At 41.0% G+C, this 15742-nt stretch overlaps 1 protein-coding gene across 2 annotated transcripts in view; it reads right to left on the bottom strand.

Annotated features, from left to right (window-relative positions):
* Positions 1-15742, bottom strand: part of LOC125006166 (contactin-4) — a 129788-nt gene that overhangs the window by 24683 nt on the left and 89363 nt on the right. For both annotated transcript variants that reach the window (XM_047581942.1, XM_047581943.1), the window contains 6 exons: positions 13648-13790; positions 13413-13542; positions 12923-13073; positions 6885-7012; positions 6111-6283; positions 2189-2306 (listed from right to left, as the gene is read on the bottom strand). In XM_047581942.1, the coding sequence (XP_047437898.1) occupies positions 2189-2306; positions 6111-6283; positions 6885-7012; positions 12923-13073; positions 13413-13542; positions 13648-13790 (843 nt within the window). The remainder of the gene's footprint in view (positions 1-2188; positions 2307-6110; positions 6284-6884; positions 7013-12922; positions 13074-13412; positions 13543-13647; positions 13791-15742) is intronic.

The following is a 15742-nucleotide window of genomic DNA, read 5'->3' as shown; positions in this document are numbered from 1 at the left end:
ACGAAGCCTAGGTTGGCTTCAAACTCTTGATGCGGTGCTTCGCTAATCTGAACCTCCCAGAAAATGGTATTACTTTCCAGCCTGAACTTTTCTCTCCGCTTGTTTGTGCATTTGAAAGGCATCTGTAGTTGAGCGTGACCTATATGAAGCACCACTCCAATTTAAATTCTGTGACCTTTCCGGGGCTTTTATGACTGAATGACAAGAGCAGGCGTGCTTGTTTGTGGCAACTTTCTTTGCATACCGTATGTAACCTCACAGTATGACTCAGTGCCTTCATGGTTCCAGCATGAAAATAGAACTATTTTCATTTAGCCTTTCAGAAAGGAAAATAATAAACAAATAAAGCTTTTTGTTAGTCGAGTCTGGAAGCGAGACCAACTTCCTTGGTTACGAATTCTTGTGTAGGGGCTCAGTTTGTCTGGAAACCTTCCGTTGGGATCCGATTATATTCTGATAAAGATCTCCCTGTTCAACAAAACAACAACTGTGGCGTCTGTAGTAAAAGATATTGACAGCATAATAACTTTAAAAGACAAACTACTTTGAAGCTCCCAGAACTTTTTTGTATTCATTTGGTGTTTTACTTACTGCCGCTGCACCACTGCACATTTCCACAGTGTGGGATAAATAAAGGATCGCCTCATCTTGCCTGCATGTTCTGATTGGTTGTGGACTTCTTAATGTGTGCAGAAGCATTTTTATTTCTGTCTGTTCTGACAGGAGAAGTGAATAACATTGACCATCTTGTGACAATACAATGTTCTGATAGGAAACGTTTGGAGCTGGTATTCATTCATGTATATGACTTAAACATTTACCATCCACCCAGACCAGACCAGACCAGACCAGAGCAGGCCAGACCACACTAGGCACCCCTGTCCCCATAGCAATCACTAGTGAAGTCTGGATTGAAACTGAAATATCGATACCTTTGATACCAAGTTTTTATGCTCTAAAGTTGATTCTCAAATCAAAATATTGATACTTTCGATACTTTAGTCATTTGAGGTAATGTAGGAACACAGTGAATTGTAACTAAATTATTGAGTTGTGGCAACACAACAAACCTTGAGAAACACCTCAGGTTAAACCACAACACAGAATACGAGGCATTTATGATGAGGACGACAGAAGAGGAGGGAACAGGGTCAGAATTTTAATTTTATAGTAGTTTTTAATAGTTAAACAATCATTTATTTTAATGGTCTTATTATTTTACTCATTCATTTTTTAGTGTTTGAAACAGCATTGTCAAATATTATGTATGATTGTGTCTCTGTTTGGTTTTCCTGTTGTTGTATTAGCTCGGCTATACAGTATAGTAAATGAGGCCACTACCTCAATATACTTCAGAGTTTAAAGACAATAAATAAGTAACTCTGATGTCTTCTATTCTTTGTGAAGCTATGATTTAAAATACACTACTTTGTTTTTAGGTTCACCAGACACATTAGGGTGTTTTTACACAAAGTATCGGTGTTGGATTGGTATCGCCGATACCAGCCTGAATCCGGTATCGGATTGGAAAGGAAACCGGTGTGGGGTTGTTTTTTTTTTTTTACCATTTATTGTAATGTTTTATGTTTTTATCTGAAGCACTTTACAACGCATTTTGTATGAGAAGTGCTACATAAATCAAGGTTGATTTGATATTTATGTATAAATAAAGTTAAGGTTCCAGTAGTTCAAGCAGATAGAGGAGGTGTTGTATAGTCACAAGCTCACAACAGGCTCCAACACTGAGCTGTGTGTGCTCACTGGTTGACAGCTGCTCAGCATCAGAGATGATGTACAGTACGGAGCTCAATCTGACAAATACGAACACATGTTTATTCTTGCATGAAAATAGTGTGTGATCTTTTTTTCTTCTTTTTTTTTTGGACAAGTCTGAATCTTTACTCGTACTTTGTTGTATTTCTTCTGGTGGTTAAGTGTAACGATGGAGCGCATGGGTTCATCTTAATTTCAGAGGGTTCATGGTTGCCAGTCTGAAGCTGTAATAGAACTGTCTTTCTGCCTTTGGCTGACATCTTATCGATGCAGCTCTTGTCAGACGGTAGCCAGATACGTGTGTGTCACAGTCTTGAGAAAAACACACGCACCCCCTCCAAAAAAAAAAGTACAAAACTAGAAGGAATGCCTCTACAGCGAAATGACAAGCAGTGTGAAAGAGGACCGGGCGTACCTCTGACTATTACGTCTGCTGCTGCTGAAACTGTGTCGACTTCAGTGTGCACCATACACACATACTTCCCAGAATGCTTCAGCTGAATGTTCCTCACCATCAGGTCACCTGCGAATCCCTAATGATAGGAAGACACATACAGAAAAAAAGCAGCAAAGTCAAAATGTATGCAAAATCCCTAGGAACACATTCAGCCACGGTCGGCTGCATTTCTTTTAGATGTGTTGTAAATCTTCTAGGAAAATAATGACAAGACAGGGTAGCAAAACAAATTAATTCAGTTGTACATTGTGAGGAGGGCTACATAAAAATGACTTGTTTTGAAACAGTTTTTTGGATCGGTATTTTTTGTGTCCACACTTAAACCTCACGGGTGAGATGAATGTCTCCAGCAAGAATTTTCCTTTTTTTGTTTTTGCAGGCGCAGGATTTTCCCCTCAAAATAATAATAATAATAATAATAATAAAGATTCAGAAAAATGCGTCCGTTCTCTTTGTGCGCCACAAACAAAGGCAAGTTGTTGTGATTGTAATCGCTGTGGAAATGTCACGGCCGTACCGCAACTTGAGTGGGCCTGGTGCACTCAGCCAGAGGAAGCTCAAATCCTGTAATCGCAAACATTTAAGCTTCTTTGTTCGGGGAGAAACTGATTGATTTGCTCATACATCGAGATCACCTCCCGGGCCGGAGACACGTCGTCCCCGTTTAGAGGCTTTCTCCTCAGACACAGCACGGTAACGTCCGCTGGCGTCTCTGAATTAAGTGTGCACGGCCTTTGACACGAGAGCTTAAACTAAACCGGCTGAAAACAATTCCATTAGCCTCACGAGGCTCCAGCGCCGTCGTGATTCTTTTGTGCAGAAGGTGAATCCGTTGACTGAAAGCTGAGCCCAGGAGCCAGTAGATCTAACTTATCCTAAACCCTGGAGGGAATTTAAGATTTTTCTAACCAGAGCCTGTGAAGTTCACTAATTTGCAGAAACAGTTAGGGTTGGATCTGTTCTGGATCTGTTCATGAAATTAAAACTATAGCCACTGGGTGGTTAGCACAGCATCAAGACCGTCCAAGCTCTCACTCATTTACACCTGTAATTTGGACTCGGGCTGTTAATAGATTTAAATCTTTAATTGCGATTTATCGCACAATGTCGCAGATAACCCACAATTATTACAACTACATTACACTTTTTGTTTTTAACAGTTTTCTCAAGCCCCCTGATCTGTTTCTAACTCAATTTACATTGACAGTAAATGCAAATTACTTAGTTCTTGACAAACCATCTGCTGGGACTTTACCCATTTCTGCTCATTTATTTCTGCTCACTTTCTTCTTCTGCTCCTGTACTGATGATTAGGGATGTGTGTACCAATCCAGAAATATCGATACCTCCGACCTAGTTTTTTTTTTTTTAAATTGACCTTCAGATCAAAATATTCGTACCAAGTCTGCTTCACAAGAAATATTCATACTTTCATGACACAGAAACATCTTGTTGATTTGTCTTTAACTGCTCTGATTAAAGACAAGTCTGAGGTTTGGCAGCTTGTTGGATTCTTATACAGAGGTATAAAATAAATTTTTCATAATTATTATTCCTGTCATTGCACAGCTCCATGACTGATGAGGTGATTGGGCTACAAAGCATTTTACAGGCTCATTTAAGATATTTAAAGGAAGTAGACGCTGGGATATTTAAGTGAGGACCTTTTACATATTAACATATGTTGGTAATAACATTTATAGGCCCGTTAATGGTGAAAATAAGACATTTATTTCAACATAGCACATCCGTCCCATAGGGTTACACTGTAGAATCTTCCCTCTGATGCAGCAAACATGGCGCCCATGGTTTGAGTCGGCCAAACTCTCTCTAATATACGTCTCTGCATGACAGGGCTTATTGCCTATTGCCCTCTGCAGGGTAAAATCATTTTCTCTGACTGCACTCTTCGGATTCTGCTTGCTTTCCACAGCATTTCTGCTACACTGGGTGCTTTCTAATCTACATGTGCATTTAACACGAACGGTATATTTATGGCCGTAACACACTCAGAACTGGTCAAGGTACAGTCACCAGGGAGCGTGACAAAAGAGATGAGAGGTGACAAAATCTGTCAAGATGCTGCACCGGTGTGGGCGATGGCAGAAATACATAACTCCACATAAAGCCACATAATGTTATTTTTACATTTCTTTTTTTTGTGCTCATTAAAACAGTGATCTTTAGAGGTTGGAAAAAGCCGGGGGTTGTTATTCCCTCCCGTTTTCAGCCTTTATGCCTAACTAAGCACGTTAGGCCTTGTGGCCTGGTCCCCGTGCTTGACTGCACAGATGTGAGACACGTGTCTTTTCATTGAAATCTCAGCAAACTATCCTCCACACGTGTCAAACTATCGCCATGACAAGTTCTGTGCATACATTTCTGGTTTTCTTCTAGTCTACAGAGAAGACATACAGCACAAGTAAAGTTTCACTACCACCGTCCAGCTGTGGAGGAGCGTATTAAGTATATACTCCATGCATTATGACGGTTATGGTTTTGTTTAATTCAGCTGACTGAGCCATCAATTCAACTGGTTTCAAATGTATTACTAATGAATTGTATTGTCTTGCACTATTCTTTTTAGAAACCCTATTTTACACCATCAATTTTTTGGTTTCAAATCATGGTCCAGTTAAGTTACTCACCTCAAAATGGTTAAATGATACAAAATTCATGAAATTTGTGGAGGCTAGTATTGATAGAATTCTTTAATATATGAAATACAAATGAAACAAGCTGTGAGATGGGAAGCCTTTCAGGTCTACCTGAGAGGACAAATAATTAGCTACACAAGCTCTAGTACCAACAAAGATAATTTAAAATTAAAATTACCCGAGGACACGATTAGGAATCTCAAGAAAGAAGCATATGAGGACAGAACACACACAGAACAGGAATTACTTATCCTACGAGCCCAATGCAATGAACTGTCACTTTCAAGAGCTGAAAATAGTGTAATCAATGTAAAACAAACATTTTATGAGCACGAGGGAAAAACCGTTGGCTTGACAGTTCAAGAAAATTGCAGTCGATCAAGGCCATCAATAATTTTATCCTCAGATCTAATGGAAATGAATAGAACCTTTGCTAATTTCTTTCAATCATTACACAGTTCAGAAGCCAGGGGAGATACCAGCCATCAAACTACTTTTTCAGATGATATTCAAATCCCTAGTCTCTCTGATGAGGCCAGAGAGCAGTTAGATTCCTCATTGTCTGTAAAAGAAGTACTGAAGGCTATATCTACTATGAAAAATGGAAAAAAAGACGCTGGACTGGATGGTGACCTATTAATATATTAAAAGCCTTCAAAGAAAAAACTAGTACGACCTTATGAATATGTTTGAAGAGTCATTCATTCCTCCGTCACTAAGGAAAGCATCAATTAACAGAACAAAAATCAGACCAGAACACCAGAACAGAAAATACAAAAATCATCGACATGGCATGGAATCTAGAAACGAGGCATGGAAAACAAGGAACGTAGCAACATGGAAGAGATGTTAAAAGATGCAACAAGGAAGAAAGAGAAAGGCAGGGCTATATACATATACACAAGAAGGCTCAGGGCTGACAAGACACAGGTGAAACACATGAGGAAAATCAACACAGGTGAGACCAATAAGCAATCAAGGGAAAAGGCGGCACAAGACAGGAAATCCACAACTTAAGAAAATAAAAGGGCAGGAAACTAGGAAACTAGAAAACAAAAGACAGATACAAACCATGACACTATTTCACTCAGTCCCTCTTTCACTCCCACCAGGTTTTGTTGAAGAACCTGATGCTTGAGAGCCACTTCTGGAGACTCGCTGCACTCAGACGCATACAGATCATATCCCTTGTGCAGACTATATTTCATGTACAGTATACATACCCCTCCGATCATCTCAAAGTGCTCCTGCCTGTTGAAATCAATGGCTTTGCCGTTGAAAAACCACTTGAAGACAGGACTCAGGGATGAATCGCTGGACACCTCGCAGGGCAACACGAGACTCTGTCCCACAGTGGCATCCAAGCTCAGAGGAGGGACTATAATCCTGGTAGGTTCTAAGGCCAGAAGGCGAAAAAAAGAATTATTTGTTAGTATATTCAAGGCTGTATCTCCCCTAAATCCGGCCAAATGAAGAAGATAATGAAGCTTAATTTGTCCAGAACAGTGAGACAGAATCTGTTCTATCAGAGTAATTAAGTGACCTTAAATAACTTCAGTTAGGAAGCGAATGCGTCCCATAACTCAGTAATGAATAATTAAACACGCTGCAATCACAATGTCAAACAGATAGAAATAAAAGGGCTCTGTCTCTGTAATCATCATTGTTCAAGAAAACCAAATCTCAAAATGCTACAGGAGCTCTATTTTAAATGAAATAAAAATATTCTTCACTCACAGCTGAAGACAGCAGCGGTGGATGTGGTGGTGGTGGAGGTGGTGGTGGCGGTGTGCCCCACTCCGCTACATGAACAATAACTCACAGCTGACAAAGGCGCGGATGACTTATACGTCTGTCAAACCGGCGGGAACGTAAAACGACTATATATTTCATTATCAATTTCATGCTTGAGCTAGTATTTTTTTTTTCTGCCCCCTTAACAAAAGTTTTTTAACCCTTGAATGAGAAGGCGCACGAGCGAAGAAGCGAAGAAATACCTTTGACCACCAGCGTCCCGGTGCTGCTGGACATCCCAAACAGGTTTCTGGCCACACACGTGTACCTGCCTCCATCAGATTTGGAGATGTTGGCGATGCGTAGCGTCCCGTCGTCCATGATGGTCTGTCTGAGGAGAGTGATAAAGAACTGATAAGCGAAACGAGTCCTGGGCTATTTTCGGTTTTCAACTGCTAATTGCGCACAAAAAGATGATACGGATCAAATTAACGGCTCCTTGGCTGCGGCGCGCTCTCATTTCTCAAACCATTTGGACGTTTTTCTTCTACTTATTTCTTCTCAAATGAAGTCTTTAGAATCTACTGCAAAAATCTATTTGCACGCTTCAGAAGATAGGAATTATCTTAGCTGGAGCAGAACAGATTTGCTGTAGGGGTCAGCGTAGTATTGACAGCACAATAGCTTCAATGCACATATTAATTGGACGCACAACAGGCCACCAGGGCCGGGCAGGACAGTGATAGGGAGAGGAGGGCAGCGCTGGGGGGATCTTTACCTTCGGCCTTACCACTCTACAGCAAAGATTCTATACGTCATTTCTGAAAAGTAATACCATGGACACGCGTGCAGCGGTGGTCTGCCAAGAGTGTGAAACATTACTGAGGTTAACTATGATCTGGATGACTGAGAATCTTCACAGCCAGACTAAAACAACAATTACACAGAGGAGTGATGACCTTGTTGTTATATGAGCGGAACAGCTGGTGGCTTACTTTCATGAACTACATTTCCCTTTCTTCCACGGTTTCTGAGGTGGCGTCGTGGCAGTGATGGAGGCTGATACAAGTAATAAACAACGAATACAAAAAACATGAAACATACACCGATCAGGCATATCATTATGACCATGTCTCCCAAAACTGAGAATGGACATGGTCCTTCTGACGGGGTTCATTAGTGTGGTCCTTTGGGTCCTATGGAAGGATCATTCCACAGACACTCAGTTCTTCATGTTTTTTTGAGTTGTTCTAAAGTGTTTTTGTGTCAATGTTGTGGAAGTGAAGTCACTAGTTGATCATTAATTCAAAAAGTAGTTTGCATGTTTCTGTTTCGGTTATTTTTATAATCCCCTTCTCATGACTCACTGGACACAAGTTCCTCAGACGTAGGAGGAGACACTGACTAGGTGTTTGGTGTCGCAAAAGACGATCTTTTCCTATTTCTGTGTGACAGGAATGTGGTTTAGCTGTGGTGATCTTCATGACGTGTATTCACATGACAGTCTCTGTCTCTGTGAACACTATGTGCTCAGAGTCCTGTCTTACAGAGGCAATTTCCATTACAGTGTCAGGCTGCATCCTGCTGGGGGATGGCTGCTGTCATCAAGGAGTGCCACTGCTATGGATTGGTGGGTGTCTGGTCTGGTCTAGGTGGGTGCTTCATGTCTAAGTAACATCCACATGAGTGAATGGAAGGTCCAAAAGTTTCCCAGCAGAGTCACAAGATGGTCAATGTCATTTAGTTCTCCTGTGAGTGGTTATAATGTTGTGGCTGATCCGTGCATAGCTACAACCAGCCCCCTCTCCTAAAGGTTCGGTTTGAGGCTTTTTGATGAACCTTACAGTCAGAGCCGGCTCATCCTTTAGGTCTAAGCCACGTATTCATCCACCATCCATGTGTCCATGTGTTACAGCTATATAGAACGTTAGTTATCCGCCGTGTGTCCCTCTTTCCATCTCCCTTCCTCCTCCATCTTCTTGTGCTCCCTCCTGGAGTTGTGTGTTTCTGGCCCGTGGAGCTGCATTGCCAGTTATTTGAGGTCCTGATCTCATCAAGTCTTCATGGCTTACAGTTATCTTCTCCTACCTGAATGCATCCAACCTGCTTATGATACCTCTTAAATTCGATCATTACACCAGCCAACTCATCCGTGGTAGAACTACTATTGTTACCAGCAGTTTTTATTCCCCTATACTCTTGTTTGTCCCTGCAACAGTAACTTTATGAGCTCTCCCACTGAACCAATTGTCCAGTTGTCCAGTTGTCTCTCTGTGTTAGCCCTGCGATGTACGTGTCCAGCGTGTACCCCACCTCTAGGACAAGCAGCTAATGACTGAATGGACATTGTCCTGTTGGGAAAACTGAGGCAGTGCTCAACCTCATTCAGTTGGATTATATAGGGGAAAGTCATCAACACCTTGTTCATGGAAACATGAATATAAAAATCATAACAAAATAGGATGAACAAAAAATCCCTAGTGAATATTACTTATTTTTTTGTATCGATCGATCAATCAATCAAATCAAATTTATTTATATAGCACCTTTCAGAACAAGTGAATGCCATTCAAAGTGCTTGACAAAAATATTAAGAAAAAGTGGTAAAAACAAAAAAAGGACATGGATACTAAAAGCTAAAGCTAAAAGTTCAATGTCATAAATAAATAAGAATAAATAAATAAAAAATATAACAATAATATATAAGAACATTAAAAATAGAATGACATAAAATGAAGAATAAAAATATAGAATAAAATCAAAATTACATGAAAAAATAAGATAAAAAATTAATAATAAAAACAAGTAAATAATTAAATAAATAAAAATGGGAGAATATAAAACTGTAAAATATAATATAATAACTATAAGACTATAAAATAAAAGCCAGATTAAAGAGTAATACTTTTTTTTTTTAAAACTATATCCTGGTACAGCATGTAAACATAAGCATAAATGAGGCAGATAATGTTCCCCTGTCGTAACCTCTGGATTCACTCAATCAAACAGGAATGCTGTGAGCAGCTGGCTCCAAAATCAAACAATTTCATATGTGGCTCCCAAGAATAAATATGTATTCGCTCGGGCCACGCTGAGACCCAGAGAGCATGTCTGACACACGGTGCTTTGCGCTGATTTATTGACAAAAATATCAAACGCTGAGTGATGGAAGCGCACCGAGAACATGACCTGAGGGGCAATGAGCTGCAAAACAAATAGAAACGTAAAGAAGTATCTGCTTTGAAGCCAAACTCTGTTCCAAGCGGCGGGTTTCTATTCTCGTCCAAATGTGCTGCCTGTGCAGTGCCTGGGTAATATCCACGATTTTCTGAATGCCACGCCATGGAAAAATATGATAAATAATCAATCCCATTGGTCACATATTGAACCAGGTCTGGGGAGTTACAGAAAGTCTATGAAAATATGGCTTTACGTATTGATCAGACTTAGAGACACAAAAAAAAAATAAAAAATTTAAAGGAAAACAACAGCAATAAACTCCACTGACACATACAGTAACCACAAATGAAATGAAGCCTACTGTTTAATACGTACATTGAACTGCACTCTGTCTCTCACATTTCTTTATTTTATTTTTTAAGCATCTAAATAGTTTGGCCTCCAATTTCAAGTAGCAGGAGCATTTTTAATTAAAGTAAGCTAATAACAGCTAACAGAAGAGTGAAATCCCTTTTTATTTCCCACCTGAATCCTCCCTCTCTCTACATATATATACATTCACTAATTCTGTGCTGTTGTTCCAAGCCAAATTGCAAAAAATTCTGGTGTGTCGGTAAAACAGAAACCATCGAGGCATGGACTCCTCTAGATCCCTGAAGGTGTGCTGTGCCGCTAAGACATTAGCAGTAGATCCTTTAAGTCCTGAAAGTAGCCAAGAGGAGCCTGCATGGATTGGACTTGTTTGTCCAGTAGATCCCACAGATGCTGGATTTGATTGAGATCTGGGGACTTTGGCCGTATTATCGTCCCGAAAGAGGCCACCTCCATCAGGGAAACGACTTTAGTTTTTTCTGTATATGGTTTGCAACAATACTTAGGTAGATGGTATGTGTCAAAGTAACATCCATGTGAATGACAGAACCCAAGGTTTCCCAGAAAACAGAAAACAGAACAGAAAAATGTTCCCCATGTAAGGACACAGTCAAAGAAAATTCATCAGACTAGGTCACCTTCATCCATTACTTTATGGTCCAGTTCTGATGCTCATTGTCGGTGCTTTTGACAGGGGAATATTTCACCTCTTGCCCAAGTTGCTCAAGTCTTTCCACCACCAGTTTGTCCTGCTCCTGACAAATCAACTCTGAGGACTAATGATGAGTAGCTGCCTCGTGTAGCCACCAACTCACAGGTGCCGTAACGAGGAGATAATCAGTGATCAGTCATAACGTGGTTGGTCGACCAGTAAATTCCAACGTCAACCAGGGCTAGAAAGACTTAATGATAACTTCCTAACTAAACTTGGCTGATATAGCACCCAGGAGTCTTTTAAAACTAGGATGGGCTGAGGAAAACACAGAACAGTGTTAATTAGTGACAGTGTTGGCTATAAACAAACCAGATTCACATCTTTCAAAATAAAACCTTTATAATAAAATGGCATCAGCTGCTGACCTCTTCAGTTTAGTTTCAGATCCATGCCTTAAAATACAATCAAGCATGGATAGTACTCGGGATCTTTTATAGTTGTTTATTTTTAAACAAAATCATGTCCATGTAGCATCAATAAAAATCAATTATTAAGTGGAATCGATAGCAACGGCTGCACCAACCAACGCTGAACATTGCGTTTAAAAGAATAAAAGAGTTTCTTGGAGACAGCGTCATGGAGAGAAATCCTCCAGAGAGACGTAGGGGAGTTTATGCCGTTGGATGACCGGAACATTTCTGGAGTAGAGAACACAGATTTTCCAGAGCCAAGGCATGAGCTACCCTCTACACAATACTATTAACTTGGACAGAAATATTTATTGGACTGGGGGCAATGTATTTTCACACTTCAGACAAACTTTTGTTTATACGCACTAAGATTACTGGTTGGTGCCACCAATGTACTTCTGATTGTATATTTTTTGCAGATAAGATAGTTATGTCTTTTGTTTGTTGCTTTCAAAATGGAGATGTTTGAAAGCCAAGTCTAGTTTTGTTATCTGACTTTTATTTTATTTAGCACAACCACACGGTCCAATCTTTCCCCAGTGTGTAGGCTTCAAGCAGTTTTTCAGTTGCCTTTTGTATTTAAATAAATCCAGACTCAACTTCACTGGTTTTCATGTGTTTATTCCTAAATTCCCTTAGATCTGGATCGAGACCTGGATTGCCTGATAGACAAATCAAGGGGAACCAAAAAGTTTGAGCCATTTAAAAATCTCATTATTTTCTCCATTTTTGTGATGAGGTTTGATCATTCACTTAAAGTTCCTGACCAGGAGGCGAAACTCTTGCAGAACCCTGACGCTGTTGCTTAGGTAAATTATATGGCTTGATGCAAACCTGAATGAATAAATTGAACCAACATAATGTTAACTGCAGGGCGGAGTGGACCGAGGGATTTGGAGCAGCTCTACTATCCTATAGTCCCACAAGTGAACTCACAAAAGTCAGACTGTTGACAACTGTTTACCTTTCAGGTCCGTCGACCGCAATGTTCCAGATCCCGAATGGATATTTACCGACCCTCCTGCACCCAACATTTAATGAAAGCGGGCCTCACGCTGCGCTTGAACTATGCTGGATATTAGTCTCCGCAAAGATAAAGTGGAACAACAAGCAGCTTCTTTCAGCTGCTATGCTTTGCCTCAGACCTTAAATCATGACATGGCATGGCCTGTCATGTAGCCCGAGGTGGAGGCTTCTCTGAAACGATGTAGGCAGATTGTGTTTCTCACACAGAGAGCGTCCCTGCAGGATCCCTATTCTACATCCCGCTCTTTCTCCGCCTTGAAGAGCAGTGAAACTGTGGGACACTGGATGCTTTGAAGTTTCAAATCAAATTCTGCTCTTCATCTTGTGCATTGCAAAACTGATAAGGCTCAGTGCCTCGGCTTCGTTCTTGTGTGCTCTGTAAAAGGCAGTAGGGAAAACTGCCATACGTCAGGAGAAAACCAACATTCATAACTGACAAATAAGGCGTCCGGAAAAAAAAAATAGAAACTTCTTGACCAAACAAGGCTATTTTATGCAACACTGACTCCAAAGTCCCGTTGAGGAGAGGCATAAATAACAATGAGTCCTAGAAATTACTGCATCGGTGACATGTGCAGCAGTGCTTGCGATCCCCTACCTCCTGCTGTCCTTCAGGAGCTCTCCCCCTCTCCACCAGGAGATTGAGGCCCTCGGGGAAGCATGGGGGCGACACTCCAACACCACCTCGCCCCCCCGCTGGACGACTGTGGACTTCTTCACGGGCCGCCGGGTGAAGTCAGGCGGCGAGGCTGAGGAAGAGACCATGTTGTTGTTGAGGCCATTTGTTTCGCTTCGTGGACGGGCAACAGCTGCACGTCAGCCCAAATGTCAAGTGCATCACCAGCAATTAGGGAAATTATATTTCACCACCAGGCTTGCTTATTGTCTGAAATGATTATGGAAATGGAAGAGCAAGGCCGTGGCTCGGTGAGGCGCCAGTTCAGCCTGGGATTTAATTATTTATTTATCCGCTTTCAGATTGGAAGCCCTTTCACTCCACTGATAACACAATGTACAGACGGCATATCTGTGCCTCGCTTGTGGTTCGGTTTGTTGCAAACAATACAGGGCAAACAAACATTGCTTACCTACAACCTTAAGTTCAGCGCTGGCGTACACAGACCCTTGTTCGTTCTCTGCTACACACTGATACATCCCAGAGTCCAACAAACTAATCTTGGATATGGTGAGTCTGCCGGCCTCCACATGGATCCGCCCCTGAGGATCACACAAAACACTTTGGCAGGATCCTCCGGGAGCAGCACGTCTTTGCAGTGATGATTTTAGGATTTTCAAAGCTCAGCGTTCATCCTGGCGTCTTACCTCTGATGTTAGTGGCTCACCGTTCTTCAGCCATCTGTATGTTGGCCGTGGCTTACCGATGGCTTTGCATTCCCACTGCAGGTTCGCGTCGATCGCCATTTGGGCATCTTTCAGTGTCTGGACCCAGTGTAGATGTTCCACGTCTGCAGAAAAGACCAGCAAATATAAATATTTATGAGGAAAAAGTAATTTTATAGTTTTTACTTTTGAATGATGACATTTAAAATGGAAAATGAAAAGAGAAAGAAAGAGATATATGACATTTTAAGCGAGGTAGGCCTTCAGTTTTGGACTGATTCTGATAACTGAGCGCCGTTTGGTTTCTCATTGCAGCAAGGGAGCACACAGGGAAGGAGTAGGTAGGACTAGCTGTTCAATGGCAGATTGTAATGAAAGCGATGGCTCATTAACCTGAGTTCAGGTATGTGGCTGCTGTGCTGGCGGCTGTGCTGTAGGCGAGCATTAGTGAGCCCAACTTAATGCGAGCAGTGGCAGACAGGAAGTGGTGTGCAATAAAAAGGGGGAGTGACACGAGCTGTCTTTGGCTGATTGTAGACCAGACAGGCTGCCACAGTTTGGACCATTTGCAGAGGTTTTATTGTGCCTGCTGGCAGAACTGGCACTAGGGCATAATGGGTGAAAGATGACAGCTAAGTCGAGCAGCACTCTCCGTCACACTGGACCTGATCTCTCTCATGTTATATGCAACGTAAAACGGATGGTGAAAATAAGTTGGTCATCACTGATGCGGTGCTGATTTTAAACTGATTCTGTTGGTGAAAATAAGATGAAATTTGTCAGAATTAGTGCCGGTATATTATAATTAGTTTTGCACAGCTACAAAAACTAGTCAGGTAACAGTGCCTTCAAATCTTTTCCAACCAAGACTTAAAAGAAAACTGTTTTGTACAGGACGGCCCTTCAGTGGAATAATTATCATCATTTATCAAAAAAAAAAACCTTGAATAGGGAAACCATGAAAATCATCCTACTAGATGAATGAATTCTAAATAGATTCCCTGTTATTCAACTTCATTACAGAAACTTAAGTGTGATTGCTCTGTATGCGCATAGCTTATGTTCTTATGGCTTCCACCATGTTAAGTTTTTTATATGATGACCTTATATATTATGGTAAATCAGAAACCTGCAGTTACGTGTTAACCTGTGAGTCAGACCCAGTCTCCCACCCACTGAATGTGTGGCTGAATGTTGGTCTGGAGCCAAAAATCTCTCATGAAATAGAAGAAGAAGAAAGCAGAAACAAACAAGCATAACTGGATAATGGAACTACTTTTGACAAAAAAAGCTCAGATTTATTTCTTGATGAGAGAGACATCTGGATCTGCAGTTTTGAAGCTGTTTTCACTGTTGATGTGAACTGAGTTATAAACTGAGCAGAAATCTTTCTGAGCAGCTTCCAGGTGCGCTACTGTAAAGTCCATTTGAGCCTAATCACACCTTATATTAAGATCCGATCTGGGATCAGCTTTAGGTTTATGTGTTCAGACCTGATCTTAACATGCGTCTCCACATCTGATCTCAGATCCATTATAGGTACTGACGTAGGAATATAAGTATTTTTTAATGTGACTCGGGACACACTGCGCTCACACTACCAAAGGAAGATGAACGCATGCAGACAAATGAGACCCAGACCGCCTCCAAATGTGGTCAGAGTTCAGATCTCTCCAAACCTCAATGTGTTCACACTTGTCTTTTATGAGATTGGGTCTAAACAGGATCATTGATCGGCCTCACCTCATTCAGAGTGACTCCTTTAACAGTGTGTTATAAAACTGTAGTTGCTGATCTACAAATCTGCCAGTGGTTTAGGACCAGGATGGATCTGTGAGTGTCTACTGAATGAACCATCTCACTTAATTAAACTCTGAAATAGAGTATTTAGAGCCACAGAACTGGAACAATGAACCTGCTCAGACTGGGACTACGTTAAATCTAGGTTAAAAAACTTTTTTTTCCCTTAGTACTGCCTGAAACTAAACCTTAAACTGTAATTAATTACACTGTGGAATTTGATTATTTTCTCATCTTTTATCAGTTCTATTTCTCTCAACTGGTTTGAATCTGATTA

The sequence above is a fragment of the Mugil cephalus genome, chromosome 4 (genome assembly GCF_022458985.1).
Source record: "Mugil cephalus isolate CIBA_MC_2020 chromosome 4, CIBA_Mcephalus_1.1, whole genome shotgun sequence".
Lineage (NCBI taxonomy): Eukaryota > Metazoa > Chordata > Actinopteri > Mugiliformes > Mugilidae > Mugil > Mugil cephalus.
Note: the sequence above shows the minus strand (reverse complement) of the source record. Positions and strands in the feature narration are given on the sequence as shown.